The 14,927-nt window shown below is 43.2% G+C and overlaps 1 protein-coding gene across 1 annotated transcript in view; it reads left to right on the top strand.

Annotated features, from left to right (window-relative positions):
• ATP9A (ATPase phospholipid transporting 9A (putative)) overlaps positions 1-14,927 on the top strand; it is a 206,475-nt gene that overhangs the window by 94,814 nt on the left and 96,734 nt on the right. Inside the window, exons 10-11 of the mRNA XM_068262423.1 lie at positions 6,761-6,837; positions 10,885-11,045. Coding sequence (XP_068118524.1) covers positions 6,761-6,837; positions 10,885-11,045 — 238 coding nt within the window. The remainder of the gene's footprint in view (positions 1-6,760; positions 6,838-10,884; positions 11,046-14,927) is intronic.

Genomic DNA, 14,927 nt, shown 5'->3' with positions numbered 1-14,927 from the left:
CAATAATATACAGTACATGAATATGTGTAGGTAAAAATTCAGTTTGAAAGCCAGAAAATTTATAGGTAACATTTTTAATTTATTGTAAAGTACTCCTGCCTATACTATGTTATTTTACAGCTCATCATTTTTTTTATTTAAAAGCACACTTAAAGGGATACTGTAGGGGGGGTCAGGGAAAAATGAGCTGAACTTACCCGGGGCTTCTAATGGTCCCCCGCAGACATTCTGTGCCCGCGCAGCCACTCACCGATGCTCCGGCCCCCGCCTCCGGTTCACTTCTGGAATTTCTGACTTTAAAGTCAGAAAACCACTGCACCTGCGTTGCCGTGTCCTCGATCCCGCTGATGTCATCAAGAGCGCACAGCGCAGGCCCAGTATGGTCTGTGTCTGCGCAGTACACTCCTGGTGACATCAGCGGGAGCGAGGACACGGGCGTGCAGGCGCAGTGGTTTTCTGACTTTAAAGTCAGAAATTCCAGAAGTGAACCGGAGGCGGGGCCGGAGCATTGGGGAGTGGCTGCACCAACACAGGATGTCTGCGGGGGACCATTAGAAGCCCCGGGTAAGTTCAGCTCATTTTCCCCCGACCCCCCCTACAGTATCCCTTTAAAGTGGCATGTGAAATGAGATAAACGTTGGTTCATATACTACTAGCCCTACTAAGTCTGTAATCCCTTCCGTTTTCCAGTACAGCAAGTATTAAAAAAAACAAAAAAACTAACGTTATCTATGCAGATGAGGTTGTCCAACAGCTTGCTTGTCAAATTAATCCTTGTTCCCTGAAAAAAAAACATAGTCCCCACAGTGCCTGCGATTAATGATCACCGGCATCAATGAGATGCTGGTAGTCCTTGGCAAAAGTGAAAGTAAAATATACACGCATAACTTCCTTACACAGTTTACACAGGAGGAATAAATGGGGGGGGGGGGGGGGGGGGAGTGGCAGAGATCTAGTGGCCAAATGGTAACCTTATCATTCAATCCAATACAAATACATGCATCCCCACTAACATGAATCCCTTACCTCCCCCACTCTCCCATAGTTGCCAAAATTAAACGGTACTTGCGTATTATCCTGTCTGGAAAGTTTGGCAGCTTTTTGTTAAAGTTCTGTTTGATCCCTTAGCCAGATCTAACCATTTTTGGAAAGCTGAATGTCCCGGCATTCCTTTGCACTGGGTCCCGGTGTACCCTGCAGTTTGCTGCAGAGAGCACAGTGGAATTGAGTCTCCTGCTCATGCCAGTAAGGCAGAGAGGAGACGAGAGTGCCTAGCTGCGCTGCTCCTTCTTCTGTAATGAGAGACCCAGGGCACTTGACATAAGCTTTGAAGACACAGATTTATGCTGCGAAGGAAGAAGACCTATCGGGTGTGTTGCTTATCATTATGTCGGGTTCGTCCAGTACTTCTGTAATTGCACTTTCTGCAGCCAAGTTCAGGGGACACCCCTCCTTCAAAACCACATAACTTGGGAACTGAGAATTATACCGACTCGGGGCAACAGAAAGCCGGGACTTTTAACTTTCCAAAAATGGTAAGAACTTCCTGGGGGAGCAAACAGAACTTTAACAAAAAGCGGCCAAACTTTCCAGACGGGATAATACGTAGTACCAATAAAACATATATTTGTGTGTGTATAAAAATACATAAACAGTTACCTTAGAGATTCAACTGTTTTAATATTTGTCATGAATATGTATTTTAAATGTACTATGTCATGAAGGTATATTACTGTTATTTTTGCAAGTTATATTTTATTCTAGTTAAAATGCATTTAGATGAAAATAATTCTTAGCAAAATATACCACTCAAAAATTCTAATTGGTGGCGAAAAACAAGATCTAGATCTTTTTGTTGTGATAAGTAGTGATAAAGCTATTAGTTGGCAAATGAAAGGGAGGAGCGCTGAAAATTGCTCCGGTCCATAAGGGGAAAAACCCCTCAGTGGTGAAGTGGTTAAACTAAAAATAAAATGTGAGATTTAGTTCTATTTAGCTTTTGTAAAACACATAATTATCTCATACGTTAATATTTACTTCAGGTTTGCTTGTCATTAGGTTTGTTGTCAAATCGTTTTTTCAAATGACAATGCAATATTTCTGTAACAGTCATTCAAGGCTATAAATTTTGGGCTTAAGTGTTACACAGGCACTAAGCAAAATATTGTAACAACAATGTGGTTATGAGCGCTCCTCTGTCTGGGAAAAAAAATGAACTAATCAGAATTAAATTGAGCACAAATGGATCGCCACACAATGGCTGGTAACCTCTCTGAAATAGTATATGTATAGATCTGTGTAGCGCTCAATATAAAAGTTCACATAAAATCATAGAATAGTAATCAACAAACAATCCACACAGGGTACTCTCACCGACTCAGTTGGCTGATTATGTTACAGATCAGCAAAAAAAACACATCAGAAAGATCTTTGACCACTTGCATCCATTTGTATCTGGAACTCAGAAAAAATAAAGGCACATAGCGTAGTCCAGCTTCTGAACAATGGTATAACTGTCTCATGCACCCTCACACACAAACGCTGCGTAGCGTAAAACTGCTTTATTTAAAAAGTTTAAAAGCATATCAGTGCACTCATTTAGGTAGAAACAATGCGCATTGTATATAAAATCCTCAGATTTATAGGGTCTCCCAGACATGCTAGGGGTAAGCCTCTGATGAGTCATTTGACGAAACTGGTTAGGCGGAGCCTCTGGCGTGTTGGAGCTGGGAGATACTAGTGCGGAAGCTCTGTGGATTGGTTGTTTATCCTAGGACTGTATATCACCGACCTGGAATACTATTCTATGATTTTATGTGAACTTTTATGTTGAGCGCTACACAGATCAATACATAACCAAGCAAATTATATGCCAACACTTCATAACGTGCAGGCACTTTAAAACAAAAGGTCTTGTGTGCTCATTGGACCCCTGCCCAGCCAACGACTGTCTTCTAAAAACTTCTGGGACCTCTTCCTAGTAGACTTGTTTTGCTTTCATCATTCTTTGACGGTTGTTGGGCACAATTGCTTTATGGTGGCCACTAATGATCCAATCTCTTTCATCCAATCTTACCATTTCTATGTAATATAAGATAACTGCCTGAAGTATCCATTCAGTATATTCACGCAATTTACACTTCTACTACATATATTTGGTAAGATTGTATGAAACATATTGGATCATTAGTGGCCACCTTTAGAATGACTGTGGGGCAATGACGGTGAAATCCTTCATGTCAAACTGTTTTTATTACGAGTGTATAACTGTATTTAGTGTACTACCGGTATAGGAAGAGAGTAACAGGTTTTATCATATCTGCTGGGAATGATATTTCCATAACTTAAAAATGTGCTAAAATGATGATGTAATGATCAAGGTTCCATTTTAAAACCTTTTAAAGGGGCACTATGACAAATGACTGTAAAATATAAAATACACATGTATAACGGTATATGTACAAAATGTTCAGAGTAAAATGCACTATAAATGACTTTCTTTATGGGTAACAATGACTTACAGTATGAGTTTTTAAATGCATGACCTCTTACCAACAGCTTTTGGACTATTCCATCTCCACTTTTGGGTTGTCTGGGCCTTTTTTTTATTTTCAAAAGCACTTACTGAATGGCAGCTACTGTCAGAATGCGAGCAAGTAGGCTGGCCACATCTTTGTAGAGATCCTTGCCAGGGACTACTTTTAAAATCACAGTGGACATTCTTTAGGTTCCCCCGATGAGGAGGACTAGTCTAAAACCTGTTAGCAACAGGTAAGAACCATAAAGTTAAAAATTCCTACAGTCGAGGCTTGACTTGTGGCTGCAGCTCTTAAAAAAAAAAAAAAAAGAGAAATATAGTCATATTACTTACGTGAATTCTGAAGAAGACCATCCGCGGCGAGTCCCCAGCTGAATGGAGTGGTTACATTTAACTTCAGGCTACGGCCTAGTCAGATATCAGATGCTTTAGACTACTTAAGTTCCTGGCGCCAGGACATAAAATGGTTAACAGAATACACCCAGACACAGAAGATGTGAGCACACAATATTCTAGTTCTTCACTTCCATACCTTCTTTTTATCCTACTGAATACAGGGTTTACTCATGCGCAGTATATCATCATATGTCACCATAATTACAGAAAGTCATGTGATCCTGGGATTGGCCCAGCAAGAAGAATTTGACTGTTATTGGTTTCATACAGCCAGACTTTCCTGCACAGATGTGTGTGGCTGATTGTTCTAAAGACACTTTAATATCACACTGATTAGATACATGCATGCTTGTATATGAAATTGATCTATATACTAATATATACACACACACACACACACACACACACACACACACACACACACACACACACACACACACACACACACACACACACACACACACACACACACACACACACACACACACACACACACACATATATACCTACATATCCTTTCAGGAGTTATCAAGAAAAATAATCCAAATGAGCAGGGGCATAACTAGAAGTCCCCAGGCCCCCTGCAAGAATGTGAGCGACCCACCCCCCGCCCTTCCCCGGCGCCCGCTCATGGCCGTTTTGGGGGGCAGGAGGGGTTGCAGCATGAGGGGAGAGCTTTGCACATCAGCGGGGAGGAAGGACAGTTTCCCCCCCCCAACCTCAGGCTCTCCCCTCTGCGCTCCCCCTCCTGCATCTATCCAAGCGGCAGCAGCGGCGGCGCAGCTGTAAATACCTCCATTCACCACCGGAGTTCTCCGATCTGCAAGGGCTTCTCCGATCTGCAAGAGCTTCACATTACTTCCTGTTTTAACATATAGCTGCTGCTGCCACTTGGATAGATGCAGGAGGGGGAGAGCCCAAGGGGGGGGGGGGGGACTGACCCCCATCCTCGCTGATGTGCAAAGCTCTCCCCTCATGCTGCGACCCCTCCTGCCCCTCCCCCCCCCCCCAAACGGCCATGAGCGGGCCCCAGGGGCTGCTTCCCCTATTGTTACGCCAGTGCAAATAAGCTTTACTCACCTGGGTCTTTCTCCAGCCCCTTGCAGCCGACTGACCCAGTAGTTCTGCGCCTGCACAGTTCGCCGGGGGCCACGCGGCCATGATTGACAGCGGTGCTTCGCGCAGTCGCAGTAAGGCCAACCCCGTGGTCGGCCTGAATACAGAGCGACGAGAGCGGGACAGCGGCGGGAAGCGGAGGTGACAGCGTGGGACAAACGGCTGCAGGGGGCTGGCGAAAGCCCCAGGTGAGTAAAGCTCATTTGGACTGTTTTCCCTGATAACTCCTTTAAGTGCTTTGAAGGTGAGACAGGAGAAAAGCGCTATACAAATGTTTGAATTATTATTATAAATAAGTCATGTACAGTGCATTTTACTTTGGAACAAAAGTAAATCTTATATGTATGTATCAATTGAATTTTAAATTTGAGCATGCATGAATAAATGTATGGAAACATAATGGAAGCAGTTTTTCTTAACAGGAGTTTTGTCTATTAGATGACGGCAACATAGTATTAAATAATGATTATTTTTATTTTATTTTTTTTGTGATTTCAGACTTGATGTTCTGTTTGATGTTGAATGACTCTGGAATTATCTCCCAATCAAAAATGATCAATTGTGGTCATGCAGCTGTTGAAGTGTGGCGTATGATAGGACTGTGAATTTGAAAAAAACTTTAAACAATCTTTTTTAGCTGCGATCACAAAAGCACTAATTTGCTTTAAAACAAGACTAGGCCTGCAAACCTTTGCGACCGAACAGATGAGTTTTAGGCCCTTTGCAAATGTGCATTGCGTTACCGTGTTTTATCACGGGATAATGCAATACCGATGCAAGTATATGGGGTCTTATACTTTTACCGCGTTGCGCCAGAAGCTTTCAAATCCCAGCTGAGCCAACGCAAAGTCTGCAGCGCATTACCTTATGACTCCCATGGTGGCAGAAGTCATTGCAGTCAATGAGTGATGCAGGGATTTAATCGGCAGGGCCGCAGTGCATTGTGCATGTGCGGAAGATGGGAATCCCAGTGATGTACTTTGTGTCCAGCAGGGACTTATACTAGGATATGCTTAGATTATATTAAAATGAAAATCTGATCAACAATTCAATACATTTGTCTAACCGATTTTCTCTCCTGTCTAAAGCCTTGTGTACACCCTCAATTAAAGGACACTTGAAGTTAGAGGGATATGAAGGTTCCCGTATTTATTTCCTTTTAAACAATGCAAATTGCCTGGCTGTCCTGCTGGTCCTCTTGAACAAGCATGCAGATCATATGCTCTTACTGAAGTGTGACTGCATTTGCTGCATGCTTGTTTCAGGTGTGTGATTCAGCCACTTCTAATGCATTAAAGATCAGCAGAACAGCCAGGAAATTGGTATTGTTTAAAAGGAAATAAATATGGCAACCTCCACATCCCTCTCAGTTCAGTTGTCCTTTAAGTCCTTAGCATGCATTGCAATGTAATTTGCTAGAGTGCTGTCGTGTATGCTCAGTGCTGCACTTTAGCAATGACAAATAAAAGATGTTGTTATATTATGTCATTTATGTTGCATTTCTATGTAAATGCCAGCCATTCCTTAAAGTAAATTCTTCAAATAAGAAAAAATGTGGAGGTTCTACTGGAAGAGTGATCACGTGAGTTGTATCACTAGAGGGCGCCAAGACCTCAAAAACACAGCCCTCAAAAGATAAAAGGGGATGTTAAAGATTTAAGTGAACCATTAATTTTACATCTCTGACCTGTGCTGTATTTTTTGTTTTAGGCACGGTGGTCGGGGTGGTTATTTACACAGGCCGAGAACTACGGAGTGTCATGAACACCTCAAACCCACGTAGTAAGGTACAGTATATTCTGTCGTATAAGACTACTATTTAACCCTTGAAATTCTTCTGAAAAGTCAGGGGTCGTCTTATACGCTGGGTATCATTGATACTGGGTGATGCCCCATATCCTGTTACCGCCTCTCAGATTTCGCTGCTGAGGACTGTAGTGAAGCGGGCCAGGCACACGTGCGAGATCTGAGAGGCAGAGAAGGAGGTAAATAGGATAGAAGGGTGGGCATGAGGGGTGAAAGGCATGTTTTATGGGCACAGCGCAATCTATTCTTCCATACTGCTCTGATAAACAGGGAGACAGGTAGAGCTGACCAATCCACTTAGGGAGAGGGAGAGTTGACCAATCTAACCAGTTAATCATCTATATACTGTTATATACTGGGTACCACATACAGTACAGCACCAGTATCTGTTCATACACAGCACCAGTATATGATGTTTTTTACATTTTTATTTGGAGTGCGTTGTAAGAGGGGTAGTCTTATACAGCGAGTATATCCCAAACTCCATATTTTTAACAGGAAAAGTTGTGGGGTCGTCTTATATGCCCAGTCGTCTTATACACCGGAATATACGTATATCATTCAGAACTACTTAAACAATTAAAATAATAAAAAAAATTGTAGATCCATTCATATATCTGTCATGTACCACACATTTTTTTTTTCAACAAACATTTATTGAAATATTTTGAAACCGTACAGTTGTCATGAATTTAGCCAATAATTAAATTGGCAATTATCAAGTCACATTTTTTCCCAAATGGTGCACATTATGACAGTGTATCTAGAGGTCGAGCCCTCACAGTAAGGCACTAGATCAGCATAACAAAGGAAACCAAGGGAAAATAACATAGAGTACCAAGACTATACTGCACATAAAAATAATCATCATCAGGGACCCAAATCATGAACATTTTCACTATGAGTATTGTGAGTCAGGCTCCTCTCTGACCAGACCTTGAGAAAGTGATCCTACCTTTTATCGAGGGGAAAAAGTAATCTTTTCTAGCAAGTAGGATTCTTGTAATTTATTTTTTGGTACATACTTAACCACTTGCTTACCAGCAGTCTCTGGCCCCTTAAGGACCAGAGACTGCCGGTACCAAAAACAGGGCTTACCGACTAGTTACAGCTGTCGCCGTTCATGCCTCTCAACCATCCCTAAAGTGCACTTGCTCTGTTGTCGCTATGAGCCAACGAGATTGGCTGACAGTCATCAGGGTGATCAGGAACCAATGGAATCCGCTTCTAACCGGCTCACGGAGCACTGCTGTCATACCGACAACAGGGTGAGTGGGCTTTAGTGATGGGAGAGCGGCCAAATCAGCTGGAGCATGCAACGGGGAAATGGAAATCTACGCCCTGGCAGGCATAACCAGTCCCAGACGAGGCATAGATTTCAACTATTGTCATCTGGAAGCAGTTAAAGGTGAACCCGAGGTGAGACATATTGAGGCTGTCATATTTATTTATTTATTTTAAACAATGATCATTGCCTGGCTGCCTTGCTGATCTTCTAATACTTTTAGCCATAGACCCTGGAAAAGCATGAAGATCAGGTGTTTCTGACAATATTGGCTGCATGCTTGTTTCAGATGTGTGATCTAGACACTAATGACCAGAAAGATCAGCAGGACTGCCAGGCAACTGGTATTGTTTAAAGGAATACTGTAGGGGGATCGGGGGAAAATTAGTTAAAGTTACCTGGGGCTTTCTAATGGTCCTCCACAGACATCCTGTGCCCGCGCAGCCACTCACCGATTCTCCGGCCTCGCCTCTGGTTCACTTCTGGAATTTCAGACTTTAAAGTCTGAAAACCACTGAGCCTGCGTTGCCGTGTCATCACTGCCGCTGATGTCACCAGGAGGGTACTGTGCAGGCCCAGTATGGTCTATGCCTGCGCTGTACGCTCCTGGTGACATCAGGAGGAGCGAGGACACGGCAACGCAAGCACAGTGGTTTTCAGACTTTCAAGTCTGAAATTCCAGAAGTGAACCAGAGGCGGGGCCGGAGCATCGATGAGTGGCTGCGCGGGCACAGGATGCCTGCGGGGGACCATTAGAAGCACCAGGTAAGTTCAACTCATTTTCCCCCGACCCCCTACAGTATTCCTTTAAATCTTTTCTTTCTTGCCCATGTGTCATCACCAATCGTTATGTCTTTCTCCAGGTGCAAACTGTGTCTTCTGGCTGCTTTCAGAAGAGCTGGGACAGTAACTTCTACTTTTACATTTTTATTCTTGTGCTAAGCATGTTTACAAGGTTTTGGTAGAAAGACTGGTGGTTTTATGAACTCAGCTGGAAGTAATATTGTACATATTTCAAACCTTTATTAAAATTCCCTTCTTTCTTTTCCCATTTATCTGTGTTTTATTACCATAATGTATATGACTACTTGTCTAACCTCTTGGACTAATTCTGTAATTTTGCAGCAAATAATTATAGTTTAAAACGTCCAAATGACAGATCTCACCATAATGGATGACCGTCGGTATTAAAAATGTTGCCAAATGACGGTAAATTCATATAAACTGAGTAGCCAACTTCGGGTATGTTGATAGATCCAGGTAGCGGCTCAATCCTTCTGACCATTTGGAACGATATTTTGTAGTCGGCTAAATGTGTACAAGGTTATTCAAACATTGTTTTAGCGCATGCTTCGTGAAAATAGTCTTTTGGAATATCTGTTTGTGTGAACAACGTTTAACCACTTGAGGACCCACCCTTTACCCCCCCTTAAGGACCAGCGCTGTTTTAGCTGATCTGTGCTGGGTGGGCTGTGCAGCCCCCAGCACAGATCAGGGTGCAGGCAGAGCGACCAGATCGCCCCCCCTTTTTTCCCCACTAGGGGGATGATGTGCTGGGGGGGGTCTGATCACTCCTGTCTGCCTGGGTGTTGCGGGGGGGGGGGGGGCACCTCAAAGCCCCCCTCCGCGGCGAAATTCCCCCCCCTCCCTCTCCTCCCTCCCTTCCCTGGAGATCCGAGGCTGCACAGGAACGGATCTGTCCTGTGCAGCCTCTAACAGGCTCCTGCCTGTCATGTGACGGCGATCCCCGGCCGCTGATTGGCCGGGGATCGCTGATCTGGTACAACGCTGCTACTGTTAGCAGCGTTGTACGGATGTAAACAAAGCGGATTATTTCTGCTTGTGTTTACATTTAGCCTGCGAGCCGCGATCGGCGGCCCGCAGGCTATTCACGGAGCCCCCCGCCGTGAATTGACAGGAAGCAGCCGCTCGCGCGGCTGGTCCTGCGTCGCTGGTCCTGCAGCTGCCACTTTGCCGACGCGCGGTATGAGTGCGCGGTCGGCAAGTGGTTAAACTACTTGTCATTACATTTTGCCTGGTAATGTCTGAGCGACTTCACTAATTTGTGTGCGCCGACTTTTATCTAGTGTGCGCAGACACTGTGAAATGGCTGTTTTTTTACACACCAAAAATATAACTACACTAAAATATTTACTATTTAGTCCTGACAATGAATAGAACTGAACTAAAAAGATGATTTTTTTTTTTTTTTATCTACAATGGTAAAGTTTAACTTAAAGGATAACTTAGTCCTTGTAAGAAATTAAAAAACAGGGGGAGCAGGCATGTGTAGGAGGCTTTCCTCATGCCCACTGCTTGCCCCGTTCTCCTCAGTCCCCATCTGTTAATGCCCAATGTAACACCAAGGCTACTTCCCGGTCGGGAGGGTCAGTGCGCAGGCGCTGCCTGTCGACGCCCGGCCTTGATTGCGCGTCCAAGTCTGAGAACACTCTGCACATGTGCATTAAGTAGTTGTGACTGAGTGCGCATGCATGGGCACTCCCAGGTGCTGGCCTGAGATCAAGGATGTGCGTCACCTTCTAACACCTGCACAGTGCACACCAAACCTTCCAACCAGGAAGTAGCTTCAGGAGAGATAATTAGGCATTAACGGAGGGGGATGGGGAGCTGTGCACATGAGGAAGAGCCTTCTTCTACTTTCTCCATTTTGTTTTACAAGGGCTTATGGTATACTTTAAACAAAGGCCCTCTGTGACCATTTTTATTTTCCTTTGCATTACAGATTGGTCTCTTTGACCTGGAAGTAAATTGTCTAACGAAGATCCTGTTCAGCGCTCTTGTGGTCGTATCTCTGGTCATGGTGGCTCTCCAGCATTTTGCAGGACGTTGGTATCTACAGATTTTACGATTTCTGCTGCTTTTTTCCAATATCATCCCCATCAGGTGAGAATCAGTGCCACACACATTATAATAACACATGGCTCCAGTGACAATGTAACTCCATTGGAAGCTTTGATGTTCCCTCCAAGGTGCAGATATCTTTGTAAAGTGGATGACCAAGACTTTTTTTTTTTTTTTTTTTTGGTCCATCTTCTTAGTAACTTTGGTGTACTTTAGGATTGCTGTAAGTAGGCACAAAGTGAAAAGTGTGTAAATGTTTTTGCCTTTAAGGCTCACCTACCTTTAGGTTGCCTCTGTTTTGCTTTTTGAAGCCCCCAGGTTCCTCCTCCATTTTTGTTTAGCCCATCCTCTCCCATTATCACCTTTTACCTGCCCACTCCAGTTGCACTGCTGTCTTTGCGCGGTAGAGCAGTGTTTTTTTTGCCACCTCGGCAACCAGCTTTATCGGCAGACCGGGGAGGAGGTTTTTAGCGCCAGGTCATGTGTTACTGTTGCAATTTCAGGCAGTGTTGCTGAGTAGGTTGTTTTTTTTTTTTGTTTTTTGTTTTTTTAAGCATGGGGTTTTCAGTATTAGAATAGTGTTAGGTGTATTGACAGGCACATTTGACTAGTGTATCGATAGGAGGGTTAGTGTTAGGCAGGTCGGGTTTATGGTTATAGTTACTATGTAACTATAGGTTGGTGTTGGGTGGATCAGTTAGTGTTAGGGGTATTGATAGAAGGATTAGTGAGAGGTTAGGGAACTGTGAGGTTAGGAGGTGATCAAAAAAAGACCCGTTACGAAACAAAAAAGAATATTGATAATGTTACTGATGTTTTCATTTTGGGGATTTCAGTGGGCCAAAAAACCTGATCACTACAACCAACTGTACAACTGCACGTGTCCCCGCTCATACTGCAGAGATTTAAAGAAGATTATGCATGAGCACTGTTATGACATAAGACCAGGAGGCTGACCTTAAAGTATAAGAATGGTCAGCGCCATTTTGAAAAAAAACCAAAAACGATTTTATGGCTAAAGTAAAAGTGGCAAGGCGGAGCAGCAAACATGCGAGCATATACAGTGGTTTGCAGAAGTATTCAGCCCCCTTGAAGTTTTCCACATTTTGTCACATTACTGCCACAAACGTGAATCAATTTTATTGGAATTCCACGTGAAAGACCAATACAAAGTGGTGTACATGTGAGAAGTGGAACGAAAATCATACATGATTTCAAACCTTAAGAAAAAAAAAATAACTGCAAAGTGGGGTGTGCGTAATTATTCAGCCCCCTGAGTCAATACTTTGTAGAACCACCTTTTGCTGCAATTACAGCTGCCAGTCTTTTAGGGTATGTCTCTACCAGCTTTGCACATCTAGAGACTGAAATCCTTGTCCATTCTTCTTTGTAAAACAGCTCCAGCTCAGTCAGATTAGATGGACAGTGTTTGTGAACAGCAGTTTTTAGATCTTGCCACAGATTCTCGATTTAGATCTGGACTTTGACTGGGCCATTCTAACACATGGATATGTTTTGTTTTTAAACCATTCCATTGTTGCCCTGGCTTTATGTTTAGGGTCGTTGTCTTGCTGGAAGGTGAACCTCCGCCCCTGTCTCAAGTCTTTTGCAGACTACAAGAGGTTTTCTTCCAAAATTGCCCTGTATTTGGCTCCATCCATCTTCCCATCAACTCCTACCAGCTTCCCTGTCCCTGCTGAAGAGAAGCACCCCCAGAGCATGATGCTGCCACCAGCATATTTGACAGTGGGGATGGTGTGTTCAGAGTGATGTGCAGTGTTAGTTTTCCGCCACACATAGTGTTTTGCATTTTGGCCAAAAAGTTCAATTTTGGTCTCATCTGACCAGAGCATCTTCTTCCACATGGTGGCTGTGTCCCCCACATGGCTTTTGGCAAACTGCAAACGGGACTTCTTATGCTTTTCTGTTAACAATGCCTTTCTTCTTGCCACTCTTCCATAAAGGCAAACTTTGTACAGTGCATGACTAATAGTTGTCCTATGGACAGAGTCTCCCACCTAAGCTGTAGATCTCTGCAGCTCTTCCAGAGTCACCATGGGCCTCTTGACTGCATTTCTGATCAGCGCTCTCCTTGTTCGGCCTGTGAGTTTAGGTGGATGGCCTTGTCTTGGTAGGTTTACAGTTGTGCCATACCCCTTTCATTTCTGAATGATCGCTTGAACAGTGCTCCGTGGGATTTACAATGCTTTGAAAATCTTTTTGTAGCCTAAGCCTGCTTTAAATTTCTCAATAACTTTATCCCTGACCTGTCTGGTGTGTTCTTTGGACTTCATGGTGTTGTTGCTCCCAATATTCTCATAGATGACCTCTGAGGCCGTCACAGAGCAGCTGTATTTGTACTGACATTAGATTACACGCAGGCGCACTCTATTTAGTCATTAGCACTTTAAGGCAATGTCTATGGGCAACAAACTGCACTCAGACCAAAGGGGGCTGAATAATTACGCACACCCCACTTTTCTTTTATTTATTTGTAAAAAAACGTTTGGCATCATGTATGACTGCCGTTCCATTTCTCATGTGTACACCACTTTGTATTGGTCTTTCATGTGGAAATCCAATAAAATTGATTCATGTTTGTGGCAGTAATATAACAAAATGTGGAAAACTTCAAGGGGGGCGAATACTTTTGCAAACCACTGTTTTTAAAAAGCACAATCCAGCAAAACTTTTATAATAAGGGTGGTTTGTGGTTTCGAAATTGCTTTAAAATAATACCCACCACATCAGATTCAAAAGAAAAAAAAAAAAAAAAAAAAATTATTTACTTGTAAAATCCACAGTGAAGGTCTTGCAGTGATGTCTTTTGGACTGGGGTTTCCCTAATGTGTTAGCTCTTGCAGTTGCTTCTGGAAGGGGACATCGACAGCGCTTCCAAACAGAGGCTGCACCTGAATTAGCTAACTGCAATAGATGTGCAGAGCTCCACAATATGGACAAAATTACACAACTTGCATTCAAAATAGGTACAGCAAAGAAGGGCGTTAGCTTAAATCACATATGCACAAAAGCAAATATGCTAACCGTATGGCATATAGAAAGTAGGAAAACATGTTTTTATTAAATATTATGTCAGGGTTTTATACCGCTTTAAATGTGTGGCTTTGGATTTTACATGCCCTCCCATTGTTGTAGTTGCACCTTTATATTTGTGCAGAATGTATCTATTCTATGTAATGACTGATACTTAATGATTTCTTTAAAAGGGTCAGTTTCAATGTTGCATCTCATAGCTATGCTTACTTCATTTCTCGCTCTTCTCCTGTAGACCAAGCCAGTATGATTGAAAACAATAAAATCTGTGTTCTTCATGTGGCCTATAGTGTCATCAAAGCTTCAGTTTTCTCTTCTTTATTGGTCTGGAGTGTAACTTTCTGAAGTTATCAGTCAACCAAGGGTTCACAGATTAGGGTATCTAGACTGGATTATCAGTCAGGAGAGGGTTCACAGATCAGGGTATCTAGACTGGATTATCAGCCAGGAGAGGGTTCACAGATCAGGGTATCTAGACGGGATTATCAGTCAGGAGAGGGTTCACAGTTCAGGGTATCTAGACTGGATTATCAGTCAGGAGAGGGTTCACAGATCAGGGCATCTAGACTGGATTATCAGTCAGGAGAGGGTTCACAGTTCAGGGTATCTAGACTGGATTATCAGTCAGGAGAGGGTTCACAGATTAGGGTATCTAGACTGGATTATCAGTCAGAAGAGGGTTCACAGATAAGGGTATCTAGACTGGATTATCAGTCAGCAGAGGGTTCACAGATCAGGGTATCTAAACTGGATTATCGGTCAGCAGAGGGTTCACAGATCAGGGTATCTAGACTGGATTATCAGTCAGCAGAGGGTTCACAGATAAGGTTATGTAGACTGGATTATCAGTCAGCAGAGGGTTCACAGATC

Source organism: Hyperolius riggenbachi, chromosome 12 (assembly GCF_040937935.1).
Source record: "Hyperolius riggenbachi isolate aHypRig1 chromosome 12, aHypRig1.pri, whole genome shotgun sequence".
Lineage (NCBI taxonomy): Eukaryota > Metazoa > Chordata > Amphibia > Anura > Hyperoliidae > Hyperolius > Hyperolius riggenbachi.
The sequence above is the reverse complement of the archived record's forward strand: the minus strand, read 5'-3'. Positions and strand labels throughout refer to the sequence as shown.